We start from the raw sequence: 25,425 nt of genomic DNA, 5'->3' as shown, positions 1-25,425 counted from the left end.
TCACTAAGAATCATTCATACATCAATTGTCTCAATCATATATTTATTAACTAACTAAATAATCACAGAAATGCACACACAAACAAAGTAAATGTGGTTACAAGGAAATTATAGGGGCGGCAGGGTAGCCTAGTGGTTAGAGCGTTGGACTAGTAACCGGAAGGTTGCAAGTTCAAATCCCCGAGCTGACAAGGTACAAATCTGTCGTTCTCCCCCCTGAACAGGCAGTTAACCCATTGTTCCTAGGCCGTCATTGAAAACAAGAATTTGTTCTTAACTGACTAGGTTAAAAAAAAAAAATAGGGGCTGTGCCCTAGTGGGCTAAACTGGTATGGCGGTTTGGTAGACAAAGGGACTAAGAAGAGTGTGAAATTCAAAAGACACAGTTGATAATTCTAACAATTGAAATGCTAATCCTTTGAACATGAATGCTCACTCAATAATTGCAATCTATATATTTATGCTCAGTGTGTCGTTGTGATCTCTGTTGGAGAGTTTGTCCTCACTCTCTCTCTTCCGTGGTTAGAATGGACAGGTCAGAGTCCCATTCAGAAACTTTATAGAATATATGTTTCGGTGGTTGTCGGCCTTCGCATTCACGGGTACATCATTTCTAGCTGCAGACTAGTAATTTGTATCGGATGGATAGTCTCAGAGTTTAACCACATGCCATGGTTAAAAGATTCAGCAATCTACTCAAACCTTAGCTCCCTCTGTGATGGGGTACTGGTCTAGCCCTCCCGTGGTAATCGTGGTCACCTGGTCTGAAGGGAATTCCTCCAGGTGGGGGTTATATTCGTAACAGTAGAAAGGGGCTGTCCCATGGTGCCAGTTCAATGTCTGTGCTCATGGTGCAGGCCAATGATTTAGTTAAACTTTAAAAGGGAATTTGATTCTCTTTCATTAAACAGTTTAAAATGACATTACATAATTTCACAAATAGTTTAATCTTTCCTCATTAATTTTATACAACAATCAGATGCAAGACTTACAACGGAGACTCTTGTATAATCAGAGTTATGGGAATGTCGCTCCATTGTCTCTCATGAGTTTCACAAAATTATACAAAATGGACCAGTTCGTAGCTGGATTCTTCCCAGACCGTGTACACATTCTCCAAAACATGGACATTGTTCAGTTCTCAAGCTCTTTAATGTGGAAGGGGTTCCTTTGTTCTCCTGTGAACCTCACTCCCTCTATACTCTGGCCATGAGGAGAATCTCCTCTAGGAAGTTATAACCTGCCTAACAGAGCCTGGGTGTAGGGGGAAGAAAGAGAGGTGGTAAGAGAGAGAGAGTGGGATGGTGCTCGCTATACCCAAAGAGGTCCATGTCATGACACTGCCAATCCCCACGTGTGAAGGTTTGTTGATGTGGAAAAAACATTGCTCTGTAAACAATGCAGAAGCTTAATCCGCTGCCCTTCCATGACGCAGATGTCTTGCCAGGTGAGTGCCCTCGCTCTCAAACTGCCCCAGAATATCCAGATGCACTGTTTTTTCATGGTTATGACATGCCTGTTTTCTTCCTCATTCTATCATAACTGTAATTGTCAGCTGCAGCCTGTGCTGTACAGGCAGTTGGAGCAGAAGCTTCTTAATCAATTAAGTGCGTCCCATCTGACCTCGCTAATGACCAAATGTGGCCGAGGGGAAAATTTGTTTGACACCCCTGGGCTACACTGTCTTAAGCTATTTTCTGAGATTGTGTAAAATAGTGTTGTCTCACTATAAGAACATTTAAACAAACATTAGCTTAAAAGACAATCACATAATTATTGAACACTTTTATTCAAAAAAAAATCATTGGACAACTTCTGAGGGACTAGTCTTCACAGTAAATATACTCTACGTGGATACAAAATTGTGTGCAGTATATTGTATATTATAGTACAAGAGGAGAAGTTTTACAAACTAGGTTTGAACTTGCAGCCCATCAGTTAGATGTCTGTGAGGAACAAGTTGGAAATAACACAGTGCCCTGCTGTGTGTATGATTCTACTTTATCACTGTGCTCGCCTCGCCATAGACTGAACTTCCTAGTGTGAAGAGGGATCCCAGCACTAGAGACAGAATTCAAAGTACTTGACATCTTTTTCTTGACAATTGCTGTTCTTGCTGTGAACAGAATGAAAATCTGCAAGCCCTGTGGAGCAAAAACAAGGACATTAAGTATTTTCAGGAACACACAAGGACAAACAAAAGGTAGTGTTTCCATAAGGGGCAGCTCCATTTATTTATGTTTAGTAGGTGTCTAATTTTCAAATCATGTCTGGATTCTGTCGAATAATAGTATTCATAGTTTACATTTGAGTCATTTAGAGACGCTCTTATCCAGAGTGACTTACAGTAGTGAGTGCATACGTTTACTACCTGAGTGGTGGTGAGAACACAGAAGGAGATGTTGAGTATGGTGTACATGGTCTGGTTCTGTGGAATGAGCAACAGATAGCCCAGGATCCAGGAGAGACCGAGCACCACAGCCAGAGAGAAGCTACTGAGGAACTTCTTCTTCATCGATGTGTGTCTTGTACTGGGAAACATAACCAACATACTTAGATTGCTGTAATAGACTGTTGTAATAGACTGCTGTAATAGATTGCTGTAATGCTGTGGTAGAAGAACATGTGACTTCCAGTGTGTGAGAGCACAGTGCTAATTCAATTTGATGATTTGTTTACTATTGACTGAATTAATAATAGTAAAATACATTGGATTTATAACAAGCTTTTCATTGAAAGACAATTAACAATTAAGCTCGTTAGTAAGCATTTAAAATCAAGACTGATTAATGTTACCTAGTTAAATGTGGGTTGGTCTTGCACGTTGTAACTGCAAAATATACCAACATCACTGTGTTGAACATAAGCATGAATGCCACAGGTATCAGGAACCCCCAAAACATTGGCAGCTTGAAGTCAAAGTTCCCCTTTGGATCGAGGGCAGCAAGCCAGCAACTGAGAGGTCAAATGAATGAGTTTGAGAGTGGGACAGACAAAACAGGCAGTGATTTGTATAACGTGGTATAAAGTAAACATGGTGGGTGGCATAAGTAAACAAGAAACCTTTCAACACAATGGATCATTCTTTTAGTTTTTTACAACTTTTAAAATTGCTCTTTACCATCGTTAAAAGCATGTAATACGATCATTGATAGGGAAAAGCGTTTACAGTATTAGTTATATTGATAGTACAGTACAATACAGTTCACATGAGAACTTCAGTCAATCACTGTCCCCATGCACCCTACACTCTGCCAATACTCTGACCATGCATCCTGTGACTGGTCAGATGCTCCAAGCTAGCCCGTCAGGTCCATTGCATGCTCTCTCAAGTGTCAGTATTAGCAGATCCTGAACTGTGTTGTTTCCAGTATCAGAGCCTGGGTAAACATATACGTATGGGATGAGTGACTACAAAAAAATCATCCCCATGTACATCCCTATGTGCAACTTCTCCTGTGTGTGAATAAAGTTCCTGTGTGTGTTAACTCTTGGAGTCTCTAACCGGGGGCGGTGTCAGTGGGTCATAGACCAGTAAATACGTTGAGGCGGGTCGCTCTCAGTACAGTATAGAGAAGTAGTATAGTACAATTCAGTACAGTAGTAGTAGTAGTAGTATAGTACAGTAATGACTCACAATTCCTCCTGCCTGTAACCAAGTGGATCATCCACTCTGTAACTAATTCCTAAGGTGAGGGCCACCACAACCGCAGGCAGTCCTAAAGGACAGAGAATGTTATTTCCTGGTAGTTTTGCATGCAGCCATATATAGATCCTAAAAAGTATTCAGACCCCTTGACTTTTTCCACATTTTGTTACAGCCTTATTCTGAAATTGATTAAATAAATGTTGTTTTCCTCATCACTCTACACACAGTACCCCATAATGACATACCGAAAACAGATTGAGAAATTGTTGCAAATTTATTGAAAACAAAAAACAGAAATACCTTATACCTTAGCAAAAACCAAGCCATGAGGTTGAAATAATTGTCCGTAGCGCTCCGAGACAGGATTGTGTCGAGGCACAGCTCTTGGGAAGGGTACAAAAACAATGCAGCATTGAATGTCCAAGAACACAGTGGCCTCCACCATTCTTAAACGGAATAAGTTCGGAGCCACAAAGACTCTTCTTAGAGCTGGCCTCCTGGCCAAATTGAGCAATCGGTGGAGAAGGGCCTTGGTCAGGGAGGTGACCAAGAACCCGATGGTCACTGACAGAGCTCCAGAGTTCCTCTTTGGAGATGGGAGACAACGGTCTCTGCAGCACTCCAACAATCAGGCCTTTATAGTTGAGTGGCCAGACGTAAGTCACTCTTCAGTAAAAGGCACATTACAGCCCGCTTAGAGTTTGCCAAAATTAAACCAAGATTGAACTATTTGGCCTGAATGCCAAGTGTCACGTCTGGAGAAAACCTGGCACAATCTCTACAGTGAAGCATGGTGGTGGCAGCATCATGCTGTGGAGATGTTTTTCAGCGTTAGAGATTGGGAGACTAGTCAGTAACAAGGGAGAGAGGAACGGAGCAAAGAAGAGAGATGTTTGATGAAAACCTGCTCCAGAGCGCTCAGGATCCTTCCAACAGGACAACAACCCTAAGCACAGGAGTGGCTTGGGAACAATCTCTGAATGTCCTTGAGTAGCCCAGCCGGACTTGGAGAATAAACTGGACGAGCTCCGTTCAAGATTATCCTACCAATGATACCTTAAACTGTATTATTTTATGCTTCACCGAGTCGTGGCTGAACAAAGACATGGATAATATACAGTTGGCTGGTTTTTCCGTGCATCGGCAAGACAGAACAGCTGTCTACAGTAAGACAAGGGTGGTAGTCTGTCTAACAGCTGGTGTGAGAAATCAAATATTAAGGCAGTCTTGAGGTTTTGCCCCCCCCCCTGACATTGAGTATCTCATGATAAGCTGCAGACCACACTATTTACCTAGAGAATTTATCTAAAATTTTCGTAGCTGTCTATTTACACCACAAACCGATGCTGGCACTAAGACCGCACTCAATGAGCTGTATAAAGCCAATAAAGCCATAAGTAAACAAGAAATTGCCCTCCTAGTGGCCAGAGACCTTAATGCTGGGAAATTTCAAACCCGTTTACCTATTTTCTACCAGCATGCTACATGTGCAACCAGAGGAATGGGGAAAAAAAAAAAGACAACCTTTACTCCACACACAGAGATGCGTACAAAGCTCTCCCTCACCCTCCAGCCTACCACTGTAGTGTCGTCCTCAAACTTGATGATGATTGAGTTGGAGGTGTGCATGGCAACGCAGTCGTGGGTGAACAGGGAGTACAGGAGAGGGCTCAGAACGCACCCTTGTGGGGCCCCGGTGTTGAGGATAAGCGGGGTGGAGATGTTGTTACCTACCCTCATCACCTGGGGGCGGCCCGTCAGGAAGTCCAGTACCCAGTTGCACAGGGCGGGGTCGAAACCCAGGGTCTCGAGCTTGATAACGAGTTTGAAGGGTACTATGGTGAGCTGTAGTCGATGAACAGCATTCTCACATAGGTATTCCTCTTGTCCAGATGGTTTAGGGCAGTGTGGTTATGTCATCTGTGGACCTTTTGGGGCGGTAAGCAAATTGGAGTGAGTCTAGGGTGTCAGGTAGGGTGGTGATATGGTCCTTGACGAGTCTCTCAAAGCACTTCATGATGACGAAAGTAAGTGCTACGGGGCGGTAGTCGTTTAGCTCAGTTACCTTAGCTTCCTTGGGAACAGGAACAATGGTGGCCCTATTGAAGCATGTGGGGATAGTAGAATGGGATAAGGATTGATTTAATATGTCCGTAAACACACCAGCCAGCTGATCTGCGCATGCTCTGAGGACGCGGCTGGGGATGCTGTCTGGGCCTGCAGCCTTGCGAGGGTAAACACGTTTAAATATTTTACTCACGTCGGCTGTAGTGAAGGAGAGTCCACAGGTTTTGGTAGTGGGCCGTGTCAGTGGCACTGTATTGTCCTCAAAGCGAGCAAAGAAGTTGTTTAGTCTGTCTGGGAGCAAGACATCCTCGTCCGCGATGGGGCTGTATGTTGTTATGATCACACCACGCCTTGTTAATCATAAGACATACCCCCTCGCCCCTCTTCTTACCAGAAAGATGCTTGTTTCTGTTGGCACGATGCGTGAAGAAACCAGCTGGCTGCACCGACTCCGATAGCGTGTCTCGAGTGAGCCATGTTTCCGTGAAGCAAAGAACGTTACAGTCTCTGACGTCTCTCTGGAATGCTACCCTTGCTCGGATTTCATCAACCTTGTTGTCAAGAGACTGGACATTAGCGAGTAGTATGCTAAGGAGTGGTGGCGATGTGCCCGTCTCCAGAGCCTGACCAGAAGACCGCTTCGTTTGCCCCTTTTACAGCGACGATGTTTAGGTTCACCGGCTGGGATCCGATCCATTGTCCAGGGTGGTGGGAAAAACACAGGATCTGCTTCAGGAAAGTTATATTCCTGGTCGTAATAATGGTGAGTTGACGTTGCTCTTATATTCAGTAGTTCCTCCCGACTGTATGTTATGAAACCTAAGATTACCTGGGGTACCAATGTAAGAAATAACAACAAAATACTGCATAGTTTCCTAGGAACGCGAAGAGAGTCATTCTATTCTCCTGATTCCTACTTACAAGCATAAACTAAAGCAGGAAGTACCAGTGACTCACTCAATATGGAAGTGGTCAGATGACGCATATGCTAAGCTACAGGACTGTTTTGCTAGCACAGACTGGAATATGTTATGAGACTCATCCGATGGCATTAAGGAGTACACCACATCAGTCAACAGCTTTATCAATAAGTGCAATGAGGACGTTGTCCCCACAGTGACCGTATGTACATACCCCAACCAGAAGCCATGGATTACAGGCAACATCCGCACTGAGCTAAAGGCTAGAGCTGCCGCTTTCAAGGAGCGGGACACTAACCAGGACGTAAGAAATCCCGCTATAACCTCAGACTAACCATCGCACAGGCAAAGAGTAAATACAGGTCTAAGATTGAATCCTGCTACACCGGATTCGACGCTTGTCGGATGTGGCAGGGCTTGCAAACTATTACGGAATACAAAAGGAAACCCAGCCAGGAGCAGCCCAGTGACAGATATATTACCAGGACATATACTCCAAGCAGGCGCTGACCAACTGGCAAGTGCATTCACTGACATTTTCAACCTGTGTAAATGTGATAACTTTTATTTTTAATAAATGTTCCAAATAAAAATTGAAAAACTGTTTTTGCCTTGTCATTTTGGGGTAGTGTGTGTAGATTGAGGGGGGGGACAATTGAATCCATTTTAGAATAAGGCTGTAACGTAACAAAACGTTGAAAGGTCAAGGGGTCTGAATACTTTCCGAATACACTGTACAGAGTAATATACTACACATACATAATCTAAAGACATAACATCACTATACAAGTAGCTTTTATGTTATAGTTCAGGCTTATTAGAGCTGAAAATATCACCTAGCATTAGTTTTGGTTCAAGAGCCTAGGTATAATGCAAGCCAAAGCCTCTGAAACAACAAAATAGTTTATTTTTCTCCATGCTGTCCTACCCCATCCGATGGCCATGGTATAGGCTGTGAAGTGTGACGGGCTGGTGGCCAGGCTGCTTCTGATCATCAGGAAGACATTTGTGGCGTACAGCGTGTTCCAGGTGAACGTCCCCAACAGGAAGTACTGCAGCAGGACTGCCACTGCAGTACAGGGCCCTCTGTCCTGCGCCGTGTGTGTGTCGGACGGGGGGAGAACGTTGTCCTCAAGTATTTCAGGTTTGTCCAGCTGTTTATGAGGGTTGTCCACTCCCAACATGAACAGCAGGGTGAAGATCAGGAGACACACGCAGACGCTCACTAAGAGGACTGTTGGGTTGGTTTTGCGTGATTTCCTGGGGACAGGTGATAGACAACACTATGTTAGGGAAGTTATATGTGTAGCTATGGGTGTGTTGGTTCATTAATAGTGGGTTTTAAAATAGTTTCACCTATCAAGTCCTGTTGGATCAGACAAAGGGCTTCTTTACACTGTTGAGAAGCACCCAATATTTTGAATTGGTTCTGGAACCCTGTAGGATCTTACCTGGTTGTGATCTGAAATGTTACTGTATATTTTGAATTGGTTCTGGAACCCTGTAGGATCTTACCTGGTTGCGATCTGAAATGTTACTGTATATTTTGAATTGGTTCTGGAACCCTGTAGGATCTTACCTGGTTGCGATCTGGAATGTTACTGTATATTTTGAATTGGTTCTGGAACCCTGTAGGATCTTACCTGGTTGCGATCTGGAATGTTATTGTTAAACTCAACCCTATGATGGACATGGAGCATCCCAATATGGTGATCCAGTTTAGCGCTTCAGCGTATTTAAAATCCCTCCTGAACGACTGTAGAAAGAAAAGAAAAAGACATTTCAACACTAAGTTTCCGTCACAGTCATAGTGTAAAGTCATCACCCTCATCTGACCTGGATATGCTGTGGTAAACCATAGGTTCCCAAAATAGTGGTCACGACCCCATGGGGGGTCGACTGATATGAAAATGGGATCGCAGGAGAATTTCCTAAATCCTGCTAAAGATTTAAATAGTTTTATTATTAAGTTGTATAAAATATTATATTATAGTCTTTGTATCTCAAAATCATTGTAATGTGGTTAACCTTAAAAAAGCTAAATTAAAATTATTCAAATATAAAATTCAACCAGAAAGCACCCTTAGACAGTGGGAAAAGGTCGCACTTGACCGTTGCACTTGAATAATTTCCACTTAAGGTGACCACATTTAAAATACAAAAAATGCGGTACAACAGAAGGATTTACGGGACAGTGTTACCTACCCTGCACCTAACTTCTAAATAGGCCAATGCATCATCACTGTCAATTTGTGAACGATAATTGACATTTTGTTTTGCTGAATTATCTTTTTTTGTGCCTGTGCTACAAACGGCTATATCAGTCTGCTAATACAGGACTAGTAAAAACCCAAGGCACTACTTTTGTGAAAATATGAATTAATATTATTTTGTATTTCACATTTCTCAGGGGGTGCAACACCCTACTTCCCACTGCTATGCTTATCTTTCAGTCTAATATGGCTATTTACTTACTTTATTAGCTCTTCATCAGAAGCATGTTTTTTGTAAGTAGTAAGGAGGCCTGACGATCCTCTCCAAGTTTAGCAGAAATTTAGGCTGAAAGGATTTGAGAAGTATTTGTTGACGAAAGGCCTATGTCTCGTCTTGAGCTGCAAAAATATCAGATATCAATAACGATAGTCTCAATAGTCTCAATGTCAACAGTGAATAAGTGACTCCAGGATGCTGGCCTTCTAGGCAGAGTTGCAAAGAAAAAGCTGTATCTCTGTCCATTGTGTGTCCTTTTGTCAATCTTAATCTTCTCTTTTTATTGGCCAGTCTGACATATGGCCTTCTCTTTGCAGCATCCCGGAGTCACCTCTTCACTGTTGATATTGAGACTGGTGTTTTGTGGGTATCATTTAATGAAGCTGCCAGTTGAGGACGGGTGAGGCGTCTGTTTCTCAAACTAGACACTAATGTACTCTTGCTCAGTTGTCCAGTTTGCGCTGTTCAGTTTTCAGCTGTGCTAACATAATTGCAAAAGGGTTTTCTAATGATCAATTAGCCTTTTATAATGATTAGCTAACTCAATGTGCCATTGGAACACAGGAGTGATGGTTGCTGATAATGGGCCTCTGTATGCCTATGATCAATTTGATGATGTATTCATTGACAATAAAAGGTGCTTTTCTTTCAAAAACAAGGAAATTGGAAGTGACCCCAAACTTCTGAATGGTAGTGTATATTCTTACATAAGTGCAACATGACTGCAAGAGACAGGTTGGAATGCCTGACTGAAATACTGGACAAATCCCCCCAAAAATGCAAAAATGGATAAAATGCGGGACATGACTGTTTGATTACGGAGTAAAGGGCCAAAAATCAGGATTGTCCGGATAACATCCGGGACTTATGGTCACTCTATTCTCAGGTGAATGGCAAGGCCCACTACTGCATGAAACCACACACTATTTCAGATATATTACCGCAACAATAGATATGGTGAAAACAAGGTGTGGGGAGGCTGAGGCACAGAAACTCACATTAATACCTTTGTCAGGTAACACAGCAAAAATAAGAATTCATTGGCCTCCCGAGTGGCGTAGCGGTTAAAGACCCGGGTTCGATCCCAGGCTGTGTCGCAGTGGCCAGAGGCAGGAGACCCATGAGGCGGCGCACAATTGGCCCAGCGTCGTCTATGGGTTAGGGGATGGTTTGGCCGGCTGGGATGTCCTTGTCCCATCGTGCGGCCGGGTGCACGCACGCTGACTTTGGTCGCCAGCTGTACAGTGTTTCCTCCGACACATTGGTGCGGCTGGCTTCGGGTTAAGCGAGCAGTGTGTCAAGAAGCAGTAAGCAGTGCGGCTTGGCGGGGTCGTGTTTCAGGGGAGGCATTGCTCTTGACCTTCTCCTCTCCCGAGTCCGTACGGAAGTTGCAGCGATGGGACAAGACAGTAACTACCAATTGGGGAGAAAAAGGGGTAAAAAATACACAAAATAATAACAAAATCAAATTAAGCATTTATGCTATAGCTAGTGATCAATAGGAAACTGACTGAACCTCTCAAACTCCCCAGCTTTCAAAATGGGCGTTAGCAGTGAGGGCCAAGATGCCCATTAATTTACTTTTTTTGTTCGCTACATGTCGGGGATGTTATTCACGAAGACAAATTGTTCTGTCTCACAATTCTCGAGCATGAAACTGCACAAAGGATGCGCTGCGTGACTAGATTGACCAAAAACAGAATCCATGGGATCGAATAGCGTGCAAAAAAACAAAAACTTTGTTGACTTTCTTTGTAATGAAAAGAAAATACGTCTCGTTGCCTATGTAAATGATATATTTGGGAAACTGAATGAACTGAACGCAAGCATGCAGGGGAAATACAAAAACATTCTACAGATGAGTGACCGATTCAGTGGATTCAGAGAAAATATTTATTACTGGAGAGAAATCTGTTTGACTGTGATCCTGCCTCTGTTGACATGCCGGTAAGTGAAATCGAACACAGATCGTGCCGAATATCCTGCCGTCTCGCTCTGGGTATTAAAACTCATGGTAACTCTTGACAGCTCATCTCTGTGTGAGGCTGGATTTTGTGGATTTACTGCATTAAAACCAAATATCGATCCAGGTTGGAAGTGACAGCAGAGATGAGGTGAACACTGGCAACCACACCCCCTGACTTTGAGAACCACCGACACAACATGAATCCTGTCTCCTATCTCACTATCTCAGTAGTGGTGGTGAGATAGTAGCAAATTGGTCTGACATAATGTCCCCTGACTATCATAGCCCCACATTAAAATGATGTGATGGTGAGTTGAGAAGACAATCAATAGTACTGTTAGAATGTTTTGCAACTGACTGCCATAGCCCATCTTAATTACTACTCTACATGTTTGGGGTCACGATAATTATCAGATATCAAAATGGGGTCATGGGCCAAAAAAGTTTGGGAACCCCTCCATAGGTCAGAGTGTGGTCAGTAAAAGGGAGATGAGGGCAGCTAGCTACTCACCATCAGCACAGCAAAGTTAGTGGTGTGATTACAGAAACATCGCAGGCCATCTTCTGAGTGGTTGACTTTGGAGCAGCCAAAGGTGCTCCAGTCTTTCAACGTGTAGTTCCACCACACACAGGCAAAGTCATGGAGGGAGGCGTTGGGGACAGTCTGAGAAGTGAGAACAGAAACAAACTCACTGTAAATCCTTCAGAAAAACACATGCATTCACAGTATGCAAGTCAAATATGAAGCATAACAGGTCATTAAGTACATGTGGGAAAGAAGTAGTTACAATTATACAGTGGGGCAAAAAAGTATTTAGTCAGCCACCAATTGTGCAAGATCTCCCACTTAAAAAGATGAGAGGCCTGTAATTTTCATCATAGGTTCACTACAACTATGACAGACAAAATGAGGAGAAAAAGAGGAAAAAAAGAAAGAGAAAATCACATTGTAGGATTTTTTATGGATTTATTTGCTAATTATGGTGGAAAATAAGTATTTGGTCACCTACAAACAAGCAAGATTTCTGGCTCTCACAGGCCTGTAACTTCTTTAAGAGGCTTCTCTGTCCTCCACTCGTTACCTGTATTAATGGCACCTGTTTGAACTTGTTACCAGTATAAAAGACACGTGTCCACAACCTCAAACAGTCACACTCCAAACTCCACTATGGCCAAGACCAAAGAGCTGTCAAAGGACAGCAGAAACAAAATTGTAGACCTGCACCCAGCTGGTGCTAAATACTTTTTTGCCCCACTGTATATCATATTATATACCAATCATATTATATACCAAATACAACATATGCTTTCTTGTTCCTTGTGGCACATAAGAGTCAATGGATAACTTAGATTAGGAGTGTCAAACTCATTCCATGCAGGGCCTAGTGTCTGCTGGTTTTAGTTTTTTCCTTTCAAGACAATCAGATGAGGGGAGTTCCATACTAATCAGTGAACTTAATTATCAATCACATACATGGGAGAAACAAAAACCCACAGCCACTCGACCCTCCATGGAATGAGTTTGACACATTTGACTTAGATAATGAATAACTTCCCAACACGTTTCCCAGAGAATTTGGACCACTTTGTGTTTATTGATTCCAAGATAAATCTTACTGTGGGCTTGAAGAGCATCTCAACATGTAACCCAGACACATGTCCCAGGTTAGCAGAGATGACCGTTCTGCTGGTCCCTGAAGAAGCACTGAAAGCACTGGACCTGAAGAACCGGTCGTTTTGGTAGAGCACAAAACCAATGGAGTAGTTTGTGTTTTTACTATGCAAAACTGAGTGGAGTAAAATTGAAAGAGAGAGGAGAGGGAGAGCGAAGGGGTGAAGAGAAAGAGAGCGGGACGGAGAGAAAGCGAGAGAGAGATTGTTGTTCATATACGTGAGTAGCTTGACCTTACCTTGTAGGCTTATCGTGGAAGCCAAATTACTGATCATTAGTTTACTTATCCATATTGAATGGAATTTATTTTGGGTAACAGACGTACACCAAAATGTACAATGTGGACCCAGAGGATATTAATTGTATTAATTAAAAGGTTTGTTTCCAAAGTGGTCTTTCGATGGTAAAAACAATAACATGGGGCGGCAGGTAGCCTAATGGTTAGAGCGTTAAGTCAGTAACCGAAAGGTTGGTGGATCGAATCCCCGAGGTGTCGTTCTGCCCCTGAACAAGGCAGTTAACCCACTGTTCTGAGGCCATCATTGTAAATAAGAATGTTCTTAACTGACTTGCCTAGTTAAATAAAATAAATATAATGATTAAAAAGGCTAAACTAAATTACAAACAACCATGTAACTCAACTTAATTGAAATATCTACATTTAGTCACTGCTGACCTGATTTCTGAGACCACAAAGAGCAGGTAAGCTCTCTGTGATATCAATTTAAGGAAATTGATGCTTGAGTTCATACATTATGTTTGCATAATACATTGGCTCACCTGGTGGGAATTTGATAACAATCTGGACATCGGTAGAACCTCCTTTGTCAGCTATCAGTTCAGAGGTATTGATGTTGAGATTTATTCCGTTTGCCACAAAATTGCCAGAACTTCCTGGAGAAGGAGATTCATTTGATTTAGCAATTTAAAGCAGAGCAATATAGTGTTACTTCTGTATTTGTCTGTAATCCATACCAAACCTTACTGACCAACATTGAGAAGTTTTACCCAGTCTGTCAATACAGATATAAACCATCACTTTAAATGCCAGTGTGTAGGTTCACTAGCAGTCCTACCCACCAGTCAGAGCAGTAAACTGGATCCCCACTGAGTCACTTGGTACTTGGACAGACTGGACTGCCAGGTTGGGCTGAACCACCAAGGACACATTATTGTGCTGGTCCAGGGAAAACATCTCCAGGGTCTCTGTGAGGCTGGGAGAGAAACACAGAAAAACATTAGTGTACATGCACCCATACACACAAACACAGAGGCACACACACTCCAGTACTTTTGGACAGCGTCTCTCTCCTGTGTACTCTCCTCACTGGCATTGAGCAGCTGACTGATGGTAGTTACAGCTGCCACTGCGATGTCCTGCAACATAATCAAAACCAGGGGATGAACCTCAAGTGTTCAAATCACTGCAGGAGCAACCTCACGTTTCTCACCAGAACATGTCATAGTTCACGACTTGATTTCAAAACATGTTGTACCTCTGTGATATTTGCAGACTGAAGCAGTGTGTTAGCGATCTGAGCTGCTATGGTGATGTTGTCAGCTGACAGCTGCTCTGGTTGGGAGGTCAGGATCTGAGTACTGAAGGCCAACTGTAGTAAATCACCTGAACTGCTGGAGATCTGAATAGAGACAGAATTATTTGTATTAATTTTAGTTTTTCAACAGAACATTGTATAAGTGACAGCAACATGCTGAACTGGGAGTACAATTGGATATTAAATTGCCAGTATTAACTCAGTTGGTAGAGAACTCAGTTGGCTCAGTTGGTAGAGAACGGCACTTGCAACATCAGGGTTGTGGGTTTGATTCCCACAGGGCAACAGTATGAAAAGGTATGCACTCACTGTGGATAAGAGCATCTGCTGAATGACTCAATAAAAAGTCATGTAAAACACAAATAAAAAAGAATGTTCCTCATCAACTGTTAAGCAAAATAAAGGAACAGAATACATAATCTGAAGGTAAAGGCCAGTTGTTACTGATCTTCAAACTGTAAAATCCACTCCTCATAATGATGACCTAAGAAACTGACCTGAAGAAAGAAGAAAGCTAAGTTGAGACTGGTCTTAAATCAAGATAATTCAAAAATATACCTATTGACGTACATTTCCTTGAATGTCACTGAGGGTAAATTCACACTGCAGAATGTGAGGAGGACCAAACATTGGAGAGCCGGTGTCATTCAAACATCTTGCTGAGGCTTCTGGTAAACCGGCTGGAGGAAACAAGACAAAAAGGTCAAGAGTCAAGGGCCTCCAGAGTGGTGCAGTGGTCTAAGGCACTGCATCGCAGTGCTAGCTGTGCCACTAGTGATCCTGGTTTGAGTCCAGGCTCTGTCACTGCGACCGGGAGACCCATGGGGCAGCGCACAATTGGCCCAGCGTCGCCTGGGTTAGGGGAGGGTGTGCCCGGCAGGGAGGTTCTTGTCCCATCGCATACTGGCGGGCCGGGCACAGTGCGCGCTGGCACGGTGTTTCCTCCGACACATTGGTGTGGCTGGCTTCCGGGTTAAGAGGGCATTGTGTCAAGAAGCAGTGCGGCTTGGCTGAGTTGTGTTTCGGAGGACGCACGGCTCTCGAACTTCGCATCTCCCATACGGGAGTTGCAGCGGTATCCAACTACCAATTGGATAACACAAAATTGGATGAGAAAATAAATATGATTAAATAGAAAATATAATCAAGATTTGTGTTACCTAATACAGCATTCATTAGGATTGCAACAAATTTAAAAAATAGTTTCATTTTAGGTGAATAAAAGTAACATACTACTGGTTGTCTTCTCATCACACAACTCTTCTGAATAAGCAGACCAGCCAACCGTTGTTCTTGGGAAGGAGAATCCATCCTTGCTGGTGGAATTGCAGAAATTCTCTATCGAAATAAAATATATTTCAACATGGACCAAATGTGTGACTGCAAACATGAAATATACATTCTGAATGTGAGATCCAAGGAATAATGTTGGATCAGTGAACGTGAGATCCAGGGTTATGTAAAGTCGTGGCCAAAAGTTGAGAATGACACAAATATTCATTTTCACAAAGTCTGCTGCCTCAGTTTGTATCATGGCAATTTGCATATACTCCAGAATGTTATGAAGAGTGATCTGATCAGATGAATTGCGAAGTCCCTCTTTGCCATACAAATTAACGGAATTCCCCAAAAACATTTCCACTGCATTTCAGCCCTGCCACAAAAGGACAAGCTGACATGTCAGTGATTCTATCGTTAACACAGGTGTGAGTGTTGACGAGTACAAGGCTGGAGATCACTCTGTCATGCTGATAGAGTTTGAATAACAGACTGGAAGCTTCAAAAGAAGGGTGGTGCTTGGAATGATTGTTCTTCCTCTGTCAACCATGGATACTTGTAAGGAAACACATTCCGTTATCATTGCTTTGCACAAAACGGGCTTCACAGGCAAGGATATTGCTGCCAGTAAGATTGCACCTAAATCAAACATTTATCGGATCATCAAGAACTTCAAGGAGAGCGGTTCAATTGTTGTGAAGAAGGCTTCAGGGCGCCAAAGAAAAGTCCAGCAAGCGCCAGGACCGCCTCCTAAAGTTGATTCAGCTGAGGGATCGGGGCACCACCAGTACAGAGCTTGCTCAGGGATGGCAGCAGGCAGGTGTGAGTGTATCTGCATGCACAGTGAGGCTAAGACTTTTGGAAGATGGCCTGGTGTCAAGGGCAGCAAAGAAGCCACTTCTCTCCAGGAAAAACATCAGGGACAGACTGATATTCTGCAAAACGTACAGGGATTGGACTGCTGAGGACTGGGGTAAAGTCATTTTCTCTGATGAATCCCCTTTCCGATTGTTTGGGGCATCCGGAAAAGAACTTGTCCGGAGAAGACCAGGTGAGCGCTACCTTCAGTCCTGTGTCATGCCAACAGTAACGCATCCTGAGACCATTCATGTGTGGGGTTGTTTCTCAGTCAAGGGAGTGGGCTCACTCACAATTTTACCTAAGAACACAGCCATGAATAAAGAATGGTACCAACACATCCTCCAAGAGCAACTTCTCCCAACCATCCAGGAACAGTTTGCTGACGAACAATGCCTTTTCCAGCATGATGGAGCACCTTGCCATAAGGCAAAAATGATAACTAAGTGGCTCGGGGAACAAAACATTGATATTTTGGGTCCATGGCCAGGAAACTTTCCAGACCTTAATCCCATTGAGAACTTGTGGTCAACCCTCAAGAGGCTGGTGGACAAACAAAACCCCACAAATTCTGACAAACTCCAAGCATTGATTATGCAAGAATGGGATGCCATCAGTCAGGATGTGGCCCAGAAGTTAATTGACAGCATGCCAGTGCGGATTGCAGAAGTCTTGAAAAAGAAGGGTCGCCACTGCAAATATTGACTCTTTGCATCAACTGACTTATGAAATGCTTGTAATTATACTTCAGTATTCCATAGTAACATCTTTCAAAAATATCTAAAGACAATGAAGCAGCAAACTTTGTGGAAATTAATATTTGAGTCATTCTCAAAACTTTTAGCCATGACTGTATAGTAGTGTTGTGGTGTTGAGTGGAGTCAATGGTAGATCCAGGGTTAGGTATTAGAGGTCGTCCGATTATGATTTTTCAACGCCGATACCGATTATTGGAGGACCCAAAAAAAGCAGCTAACGATTAATTGGCCGAGTTTTTTATATATATATTTGGAATAATGACAATTATAACAATACTGAATGAACACTTATTTTAACTTAATATAATACATAAATCAATTTAGTCTCAAATAAATCATGAAACATGTTCAATTTGGTTTAAATAATGCAAAAACAAAGTGTTGGAGAAGAAAGTAAAAGTGCAATATTTGCCATGTAAGAAAGCTAACGTTTAAGTTCCTTGCTCAGAACATGAGAACATATGAAAGCTGGTGGTTCCTTTTAACAGGAGTCTTCAATATTTCCAAGTAAGACATTTTAGATTGTAGTTATTCTAGGAATTATAGGACTATTTCTCTCTATACCATTTGTATTTCAAATACCTTTGACTATTGGATGTTCTTATAGGCACTATAGTATTGCCAGCCTAATCTCAGGAGTTGATAGGCTTGAAGTCATAAACAGCGCAGTGCTTGAAGCACAGCGAAGACCTGCTGGCAAATGCAGGAAAGTGCTGTTTGAATGAATACTAACAAACCTGCTGCTGCCTGCCACCGTCCAGTCAGACTGCTCTATCAAATAATAGACTTAATTATAATATAATAAACACACAGGAATACGAGCCTTACGTCATTAATATGGTCAAATCCGTAAACTATCAATTCGAAAAAACAAAACATTTATTTTTTTCAGTGAAATACGGAACTGTTCCGTATTTTATCTAATGGGTGGCATCCCTAAGTCTAAAGATTGCTGTTACATTGCACAACCTTCAATGTTATGTCATAATTATGTACAATTCTGGCAAATTAATTACGGTCTTTGTTAGGAAGAAATGGTCTTCACACAGTTCACAACGATCCAGGCGGCGCAAACTGCTGCATATACCCTGACTCTGCTTGCACGGAACGCAAGAGCAGTGAGAAAATTACCATAGTTAAAAGAAATTCATGTTAGCAGGCAATATTAACAATATTCAGGTTAAAAAAATATATACTTGTGTTTTGATTTTAAGAAAGGCATTGATGTTTATGGCTAGGTACACATTGGTGCAACGACAGTGCTTTTTTTGCGAATGCGCTTGTTAAATCATCACCCATTTGGCGAAGTAGGCTGTGATTCAATGATGAATTAACAGGCACTGCATTGATTATATGCAACGCAGGACAAGCTAGATAGACTAATATCATTAACCATGTGTAGTTAACTAGTGATTATGTTGATTGATTGTTTTTTATAAGATAAGTTTAATGCTAACTAGCAACTTACCTTGGCTTCTTGCTGCACTTGCGTAACAGGTAGTCAGCCTGCCACGCAGTCTCCTTGTGGAATGCAATGTAATCGGCCATAATCGGAGTCCAAAAATGCCGATTACTGATTGTTATGAAAACTTGAAATCGGCCCTAATTAATTGGCCATTACGATTAATTGGTAGACCTCTATTCGGTATAGTAGTGTAGTATTGTGGAGGAGTCTGAATGGTAGATCCAGGGTTAGGTATAGTAGTATAGTATTGTGGAGTCTGAATGGTAGATCCAGGGTTAGGTATAGTAGTGTAGTATTGTGGAGGAGTCTGAATGGTAGAACCAGGGTTAGGTATAGTAGTGTAGTATTGTGGAGGAGTCTGAATGGTAGACCCAGGGTTAGGTATAGTATTGTGGAGGAGTCTGAATGGTAGATCCAGGGTTAGGTATAGTAGTGTAGTATTGTGGAGGAGTCTGAATGGTAGATCCAGGGTTAGGTATAGTAGTGTAGTATTGTGGAGGAGTCTGAATGGTAGACCCAGGGTTAGGTATAGTAGTGTAGTATTGTGGAGGAGTCTGAATGGTAGACCCAGGGTTAGGTATAGTAGTGTAGTATTGTGGAGGAGTCTGAATGGTAGATCCAGGGTTAGGTATAGTAGTGTAGTATTGTGGAGGAGTCTGAATGTGAGATCCAGGGTTAGGTATAGTAGTGTAGTATTGTGGAGGAGTCTGAATGGTAGACCCAGGGTTAGGTATAGTAGTATAGTATTGTGGAGGAGTCTGAATGGTAGACCCAGGGTTAGGTATAGTAGTGTAGTGGTGTGTACTGTGAATGTACCATCTGAACAGGTCTCTCCAGTCCACTCATCAGGACAGATACAGACTCCACTCTGCAGCTCACCACCGTTGATACAGTCCAGAGGGGTTGTGGTTGGAGAGGAGAGACTGATACTGGTAACAGGGATAGAGGTAGGGTAACCAGTAGTTGGAAGACCAGTAGTATTTAGGTAGCCAGTAATTGGAGTGTCAGTAGTTGGAGGGTCAGGGGTTAAAGGGGCAGTAGTAGTTGAGGTAGTTATGTCAATGGTGGTTGGAATGGCAGATGATTTGGTGAGATTCCCCTGTGGAAAAGAGACTTTAAAAAAGAGAATTAACTCAGTAAACCACATAAAAAAGGGAACATAGTGTCAGTTGCTATAAACATAGGAGATGATTCATGCTGTTCCAGTTTCATTGTGTCTGCATCAGTTTAGAAATGTTTTCTACTGTAGTTTATGAGAGAAAGAAGTCATTATCACTGCCAATAAACGGTTGACAGCAAAGGCTACTCTGTTATCAACTGAATCTAAGACCTGCCAGTAGTCGATTTACAGTCAGTGTCTGCATAAAAAAATACATCTGAAACAATTTCTTCATAGACACGAATACATTTGAAGTCGGAAGTTTACATACACTTAGGTTGGAGTCATTAAAAAAGTTGTTCTTCAACCACTCCACAAATTTCTTGTTAACAAACTATAGATTTGGCAAGTCGGTTAGGACATCTACTTTGTGCAATACACAGGTAATTTTCCCAACAATTATTTACAGACAGATTATTTCACTGTATCACAATTCCAGTGGGCCGGAAGTTTACATACACTAAGTTGACTGTGCCTTTAAACAGATTGGAAAATTCCAGAAAATTATTTCATGGCTTCAGAAGCTTCTGATAGGCTAAAACACATCATTTCAGTTCATTTGGAAGTGTTTCTGTGGATGAATTTCAAGGCCTACCTTCAAACGCAGTGCCTCTTTGCTTAAAATCATGAGAAAATCAAAAGAAATCAGCCAAGACCGCAGCAAAAAATTGTAGACCTCCAAGTCTGGTTTATCCCTGGGAGCAATTTCCAAACGCCTGAAGGTACCACGTTCATCTGTACAAACAATAGGATGCAAGTTTAAACACCATGGAAACACGCAGCAGTCTTACCGCTCAGGAAGGAGACTCATTCTGTCTCCTAGAAATGAACATACTTTTTTTTGCAAAAAGTACAAATCAATCCCAGAACAACAGCAAAGGACCTAGTGAAGATGCTGGAGGAAATGTGTACAAAAGTATCTATATCCACAGTAAAACGAGTCCTATAACGACATAACATGAAAGGCCGCTTAGCAAGGAAAAAGCCACCGCTCCAAAACCGCCATTAAAAAGCCAGACTATGGTTGGCAACTGCACATGGGGACAAAGATTGTACTTTTTGGAGAAATGTCCTCTGGTCTGATGAAACAAAAATAGAACTGTTTGCCCATAATGACCATCGTTATGTTAGGAGGAAAAAGGGGGACGCTTGCAAGCCGAAGAACAACATCCCAACTGTGAAGCACGGGAGTAGAAGAATCATGTTGTGGGGGCGCTTTGCTGCAGGAGGGACTGGTGCACTTCACAAAATAGATGGCATCATGAGGCAGGAAAATTATGTGGATATATTGAAGCAACATCTCAAGACATCAGTCAGGAAGTTAAAGGTTGGTCGCAAATGGGTCTTCCAAATGGACAATGACCACAACTATACTTCCAAAGTTGATGTAAAATGGCTTAAGAACAACAAATCAAGGTATTGGAGTGGCCATAACAAAGTCCTGACCTCAATCCCATAGAAAATTTGTGGGCAGAACTGAAAAAGTGTGTGCGAGCAAGGAGGCCCACTAACCGGACTCAGTTACACCAGCTCTGTCAGGAGGAATGGGCTAAAATTCACCTAATTTATTGTAGGAAGCTTGTGGAAGGCTACCCGAAACGTTTGACCCAAGTTAAACAATTTAAAGGCAATGCTACCAAATACTAATTGAGTGTATATAAACTTCTGACCCACTGGGAATGTGATGAAAGAAATAAAAGATGAAATAAATAATTCTCTACTATTATTCTAACATTTCACATTCTTAAAATAAAGTGGTGATCCTAACTGACCTAAGACAGGAAATATTTTCTAGGATTAAATGTCAGGAATTGTGAAAAACTGAGTTTAAATGTATTTGGCCAAGGTGTATGTAAACTTACGACTTCAACTGTATATCCTTCGGGTTATAATCAATTGATAAGTTAAATGTATCATACATCTTTGCACATCAGAAGGGAAAGCAACTTTCCAATACAGCTCTGCATCATACAAGAAACTTAACAACATCATCATCATACACTGAGTATACCAAACATTAGGAACACCCCCCCACCCCCTCTTAGCCCTCAGAATAGCCTCAGCTCATCAGGGCATGGACAATACAAGGTGTCAAAAGTATTCCACAAGGATGCTGGCCCATGTTGAGTCCAATGCTTCCCACAGTTGTGTCAAGTTGGCTGGACGTCCTTTGAGTGGTGGATCATTTCTGATACACACAGAAATAGTTGAGCGTGAAAAACACAGCAGCGTTGCAGTTCTTGACACAAACTGGTGCGCTTGGCACCTACTACCATACCCTGTTCAAAGGCACTTACATCTTTTGTCTTGCCCATTCACCCTCTAAACAGCACACAAACACAACCCATGTCTCAATTGTCTCAAGGGTTAAAGATCCTTCGTTAACCTGTCTCCTCCCCTTCATCTACACTGATTGGAGTAGAGTTAACAAGAGACATCAATAAGGGAAAAGAGCAGGTGTTCTTCATGTTTTGTACAGTCAGTGTAGTCTGAACATCTTAAATCACCCTGAATGAATCCAATACAGAGCAAGTCTTACCTGTAGCAAAGACAACCATAACCCATAGCTCCTTCATCTCTGCTGTTTCCAGTCATCCAGTGTCAGCAGACTGCACATTATTCGGACGTATGTTGGTCTTATGCTGCGCTCCACCTATTACAGAGTCCGCATTGACGTACAGGTACCAGTTAATGATTTAGAGTTGAAATTAAGGGAAAAGTACTGTACATTGGCTCCAACACAATCAATGTTGTCAACAGGATCAGTAAAGACAATGACACAAATTCTTTGAAAATAGATCAGACATGACTGGATAAATAAATGATAGACATGGATGGATACTGTGAGGACCATTCTCTATGCAAAACATCCTTAGTGGCAGCTGGGAAGGTACAGCACATGTTTTGGTAAACAGACCTTTTTTGAACTAGAGCATGTGTATAAGAAATGATGGAACTGTCTTGGAGGTCCGGATTAGAATGTCAGGACACTAGAACAGGGTTTCCCAAACTCGTTCCAGAAGAAAGAAGTGAGTTTCCCAAACTGGGTGGGGGTAGAAAATTCCACTTAAGGCCCCCAAAAGGTTAGGGCTGGCTCTGACTGCATGTGTGGGGGCCACTTCCCTCCTGAGTCAGATTTTTTGTTGTGGTCCCCACCCCCATCAAAGTTGTCCATCACTGTTCTAGTGTGAATTTCTACCATATTTATTATTCCAGTCATTTCCTTTCAAATCAGTGAACAAGTGCAAACTTGGAGGAAGGAGCGGTAATTAGAATGTATGTCTAAGACTGGAGGTACAGTAACTAGCGTACTATCCCTTGCCAGACAGATTATGGCAGCCAGCTCCATAGATCAGGATGAGATATAAGAGGATGGGTTTCTAAATGCAGCAGGACAGGTCAACATTAAGCCCTGGAGTTTCAGATAGACAACTCAAGTCTTAATCTGTCCACAGGCTCCAGAGCCAGGAGATGAGATAATGGAGGTGAGGGTTTACCAGGTAGATGACAGGACAGCCTATTGATCCTAATGGAGGCTCAAAGGCTGAACTCATTGTTTTTTTTAAACAACACTTTATTGAACTGTCACTTTTTTTCCCTAAAATTGTGGGCAAAATGTATAGCAGTTCTCTAAGAATGTACCCCTAAATGAACCTTATGAAACAAATGAACCTTGAAATTAGACATACATAAGTGACAGTGAATATGCTCAAAGTGTTTTCATAAACAGCTCTATTTATCTGCAAAATAATGAGAAGACTGGTGAACAGTTTGGATGGAACGTTCCACAGCCATTATAAATCCCCTTTAGAGGAAGAGTTTGGCGCCACCACATGGCAGTTGAAGGTAGAAACAGAGACTGCGTCAAAATCCAATTAAATTGTCCTTTGTCACATGCTTCGTAATCAACAGGTGTAGACTATCAGCAGCAGTGCCTGGGTAAAGCCAAGCCCCCAATAATAACAACAACAACAACAAAAAAGCCATATTACAACCTGTGTAGTGATAATTGTGCTATAACCTAATCCATATGCTTTACGACCGTGATATATAGGTCGAAAGGCCGAGACAATAAGAATAAATTCAACCACACCTTTGTTTTATCACAAAACCAGATAGCTCTGTCCAATGAAGTCCACAAAGCATATTGCGTGTACAGTAACATGACCTACAGCGTTGTCAAGTAAGTTAATGTTTCGACATTTTATGACCACTAAACGACTATTGAATAAGAACCAGTGTTACCGCAAGTCGCAAAGAAAACAGGAGCTGCTTCCACTAATTCCAGCACCATTTCAACTTCAACATTTGATCATTAAATCACATCTGCTTTGTCTAATACAGTCAAAACAAAAATATACCAAAAACAATAAAGGCTAATCAACGTACGCTAAATATGAGGTGGCTGTCCTGGTTCTGATTTCTGTGTGCAAGTAGAAAAACATGTTGACTCACCCTACTTGTAGAGAAACGCCAATGCCATCCTCCTCTTTCATGTTGAGGACACGGTCTTATCACTCTGTCATACAGCAGTCCACGCTTTTTATTTGTTTGTTTTCCTAGGCTACCTGGCTAAAATGCTTGTTCGCTAGCCTAACTTCAATTCGATGCAACATTAGCGAGTTAAAACATTAGCCTTCTACATCTAACGTTACTGTAGCTACATATTGGACTTCCATCCTCAGGCAAGAGGCACAGCAATGTATGGATTAATGGTTGGATCAGAATCGCCATGATCATTGGCCATTACGGAGGATAAATAAAACCACAAGTCCAAATCACTATCTCCAACCATGGCTAATTTAGGAAAGGGCATTTGTTTTGTTAGCTAGCCACCGGGGGACAACAACACAACGAGAAGCAACAATTCAAGTTAATATGTCAATTATGTATGCTCTCAATGAATTTTGAAAGGAGTGACGCCAAAATCCAAGTTTACTTTCCTTGACACTTTTTTTTGTGTGAGCCAGCATGGAGACAGATAGCTGCCAAAAGGTTTAACGTACACATCGTTACGCTTCGAACACACCGACTGTGCGTTTCGAAACACCAGAAGTACATTCATTTCCAATGGAACGCTGCATCAAGTTGTATGCGTAGACTTGACAGAAAGTAGCAAAATATGAATGTAGATTTTTTTTTGCACACATATTCAGTAAAAAAAAAGTGGGATTACATAATAAAAACAGTTTGACTGGAGAATTTCTTTACATGTGTTTATTAATTGATTTGCCAAGTATATTATTCATTCCATGACATCCACAAATTAATTGTGAGAGCCTATAATATCATTTCCCTCCAAATGCAGTTTTGGAAAGAAATGCAATAATAAATAGTCAAGATAGCAGAGTAGGCTATTTCAACAATGAGACCAACGTTGAGGAAGGTGGTCTTGATCGCACTGTTGGGCCGGGACCAGCCCCCCCGAAAACGCACGTCTGTGTGGTTCCAGAGATGGTTAAAGTCTCGAAAACAGGCAGGGGAGTTCCACCGTCTAATTCAACAGCTTCGAATGTGTGGAGAGGAATTCCGAAGTTACTTTCGTCTGGACCGAAGCCAGTTCGATCACCTGCTCCAGATGGTTGGAG

At 42.0% G+C, this 25,425-nt stretch overlaps 1 protein-coding gene across 3 annotated transcripts; it reads right to left on the bottom strand.

Moving 5' to 3' along the window:
• Positions 1 to 56: 56 nt before the first annotated feature.
• On the bottom strand, positions 57 to 24,832 carry LOC124008696 (adhesion G-protein coupled receptor G7-like). 3 transcript variants are annotated; one of them, XM_046320202.1, is made up of 17 exons: positions 24,293 to 24,822; positions 22,377 to 22,490; positions 19,495 to 19,791; positions 15,553 to 15,657; positions 14,890 to 14,999; positions 14,260 to 14,403; positions 14,055 to 14,140; positions 13,844 to 13,977; positions 13,544 to 13,657; positions 12,709 to 12,878; positions 11,603 to 11,755; positions 8,279 to 8,391; positions 7,564 to 7,895; positions 3,637 to 3,718; positions 2,796 to 2,954; positions 2,371 to 2,530; positions 57 to 2,143 (listed from the first exon to the last, which is right to left on the bottom strand). In XM_046320202.1, exons 2-17 carry the CDS (start codon positions 22,411 to 22,413, stop codon positions 1,934 to 1,936), a joined length of 2,406 nt encoding a protein of 801 aa, XP_046176158.1. In that variant the 5' UTR covers positions 22,414 to 22,490; positions 24,293 to 24,822; the 3' UTR covers positions 57 to 1,933. The 3 variants fall into 3 exon arrangements, 2 of the variants coding, with proteins under 2 accessions (XP_046176158.1, XP_046176159.1); XM_046320203.1 differs by lacking the exon at positions 24,293 to 24,822 and having other exon boundaries at positions 19,495 to 19,607; XR_006834137.1 differs by lacking the exons at positions 57 to 2,143; positions 2,371 to 2,530 and adding an exon at positions 3,267 to 3,379 and having other exon boundaries at positions 2,831 to 2,954; positions 24,293 to 24,832.
• Between the last annotated feature and the right edge of the window lie 593 nt (positions 24,833 to 25,425).

Source organism: Oncorhynchus gorbuscha, linkage group LG21, assembly GCF_021184085.1.
Source record: "Oncorhynchus gorbuscha isolate QuinsamMale2020 ecotype Even-year linkage group LG21, OgorEven_v1.0, whole genome shotgun sequence".
NCBI lineage: Eukaryota > Metazoa > Chordata > Actinopteri > Salmoniformes > Salmonidae > Oncorhynchus > Oncorhynchus gorbuscha.
This window is presented reverse-complemented; position numbering and strand designations above follow the sequence as displayed.

Bases quoted from the DNA above. Each gene is read 5' to 3' on its own strand.
- LOC124008696 (XM_046320202.1), bottom strand. From the start codon at position 22,413: ATGAAGGAGCTATGGGTTATGGTTGTCTTTGCTACAG. The intron at 14,404-14,889 runs GTACGTCAATAG...GTCTCTATTCAG, and splicing joins TCAGTGACATTCAAGGAAAT to ATCTCCAGCAGTTCAGGTGA. The intron at 3,719-7,563 runs GTAGGACAGCAT...TCTGTCCTTTAG, and splicing joins TACCATGGCCATCGGATGGG to GACTGCCTGCGGTTGTGGTG.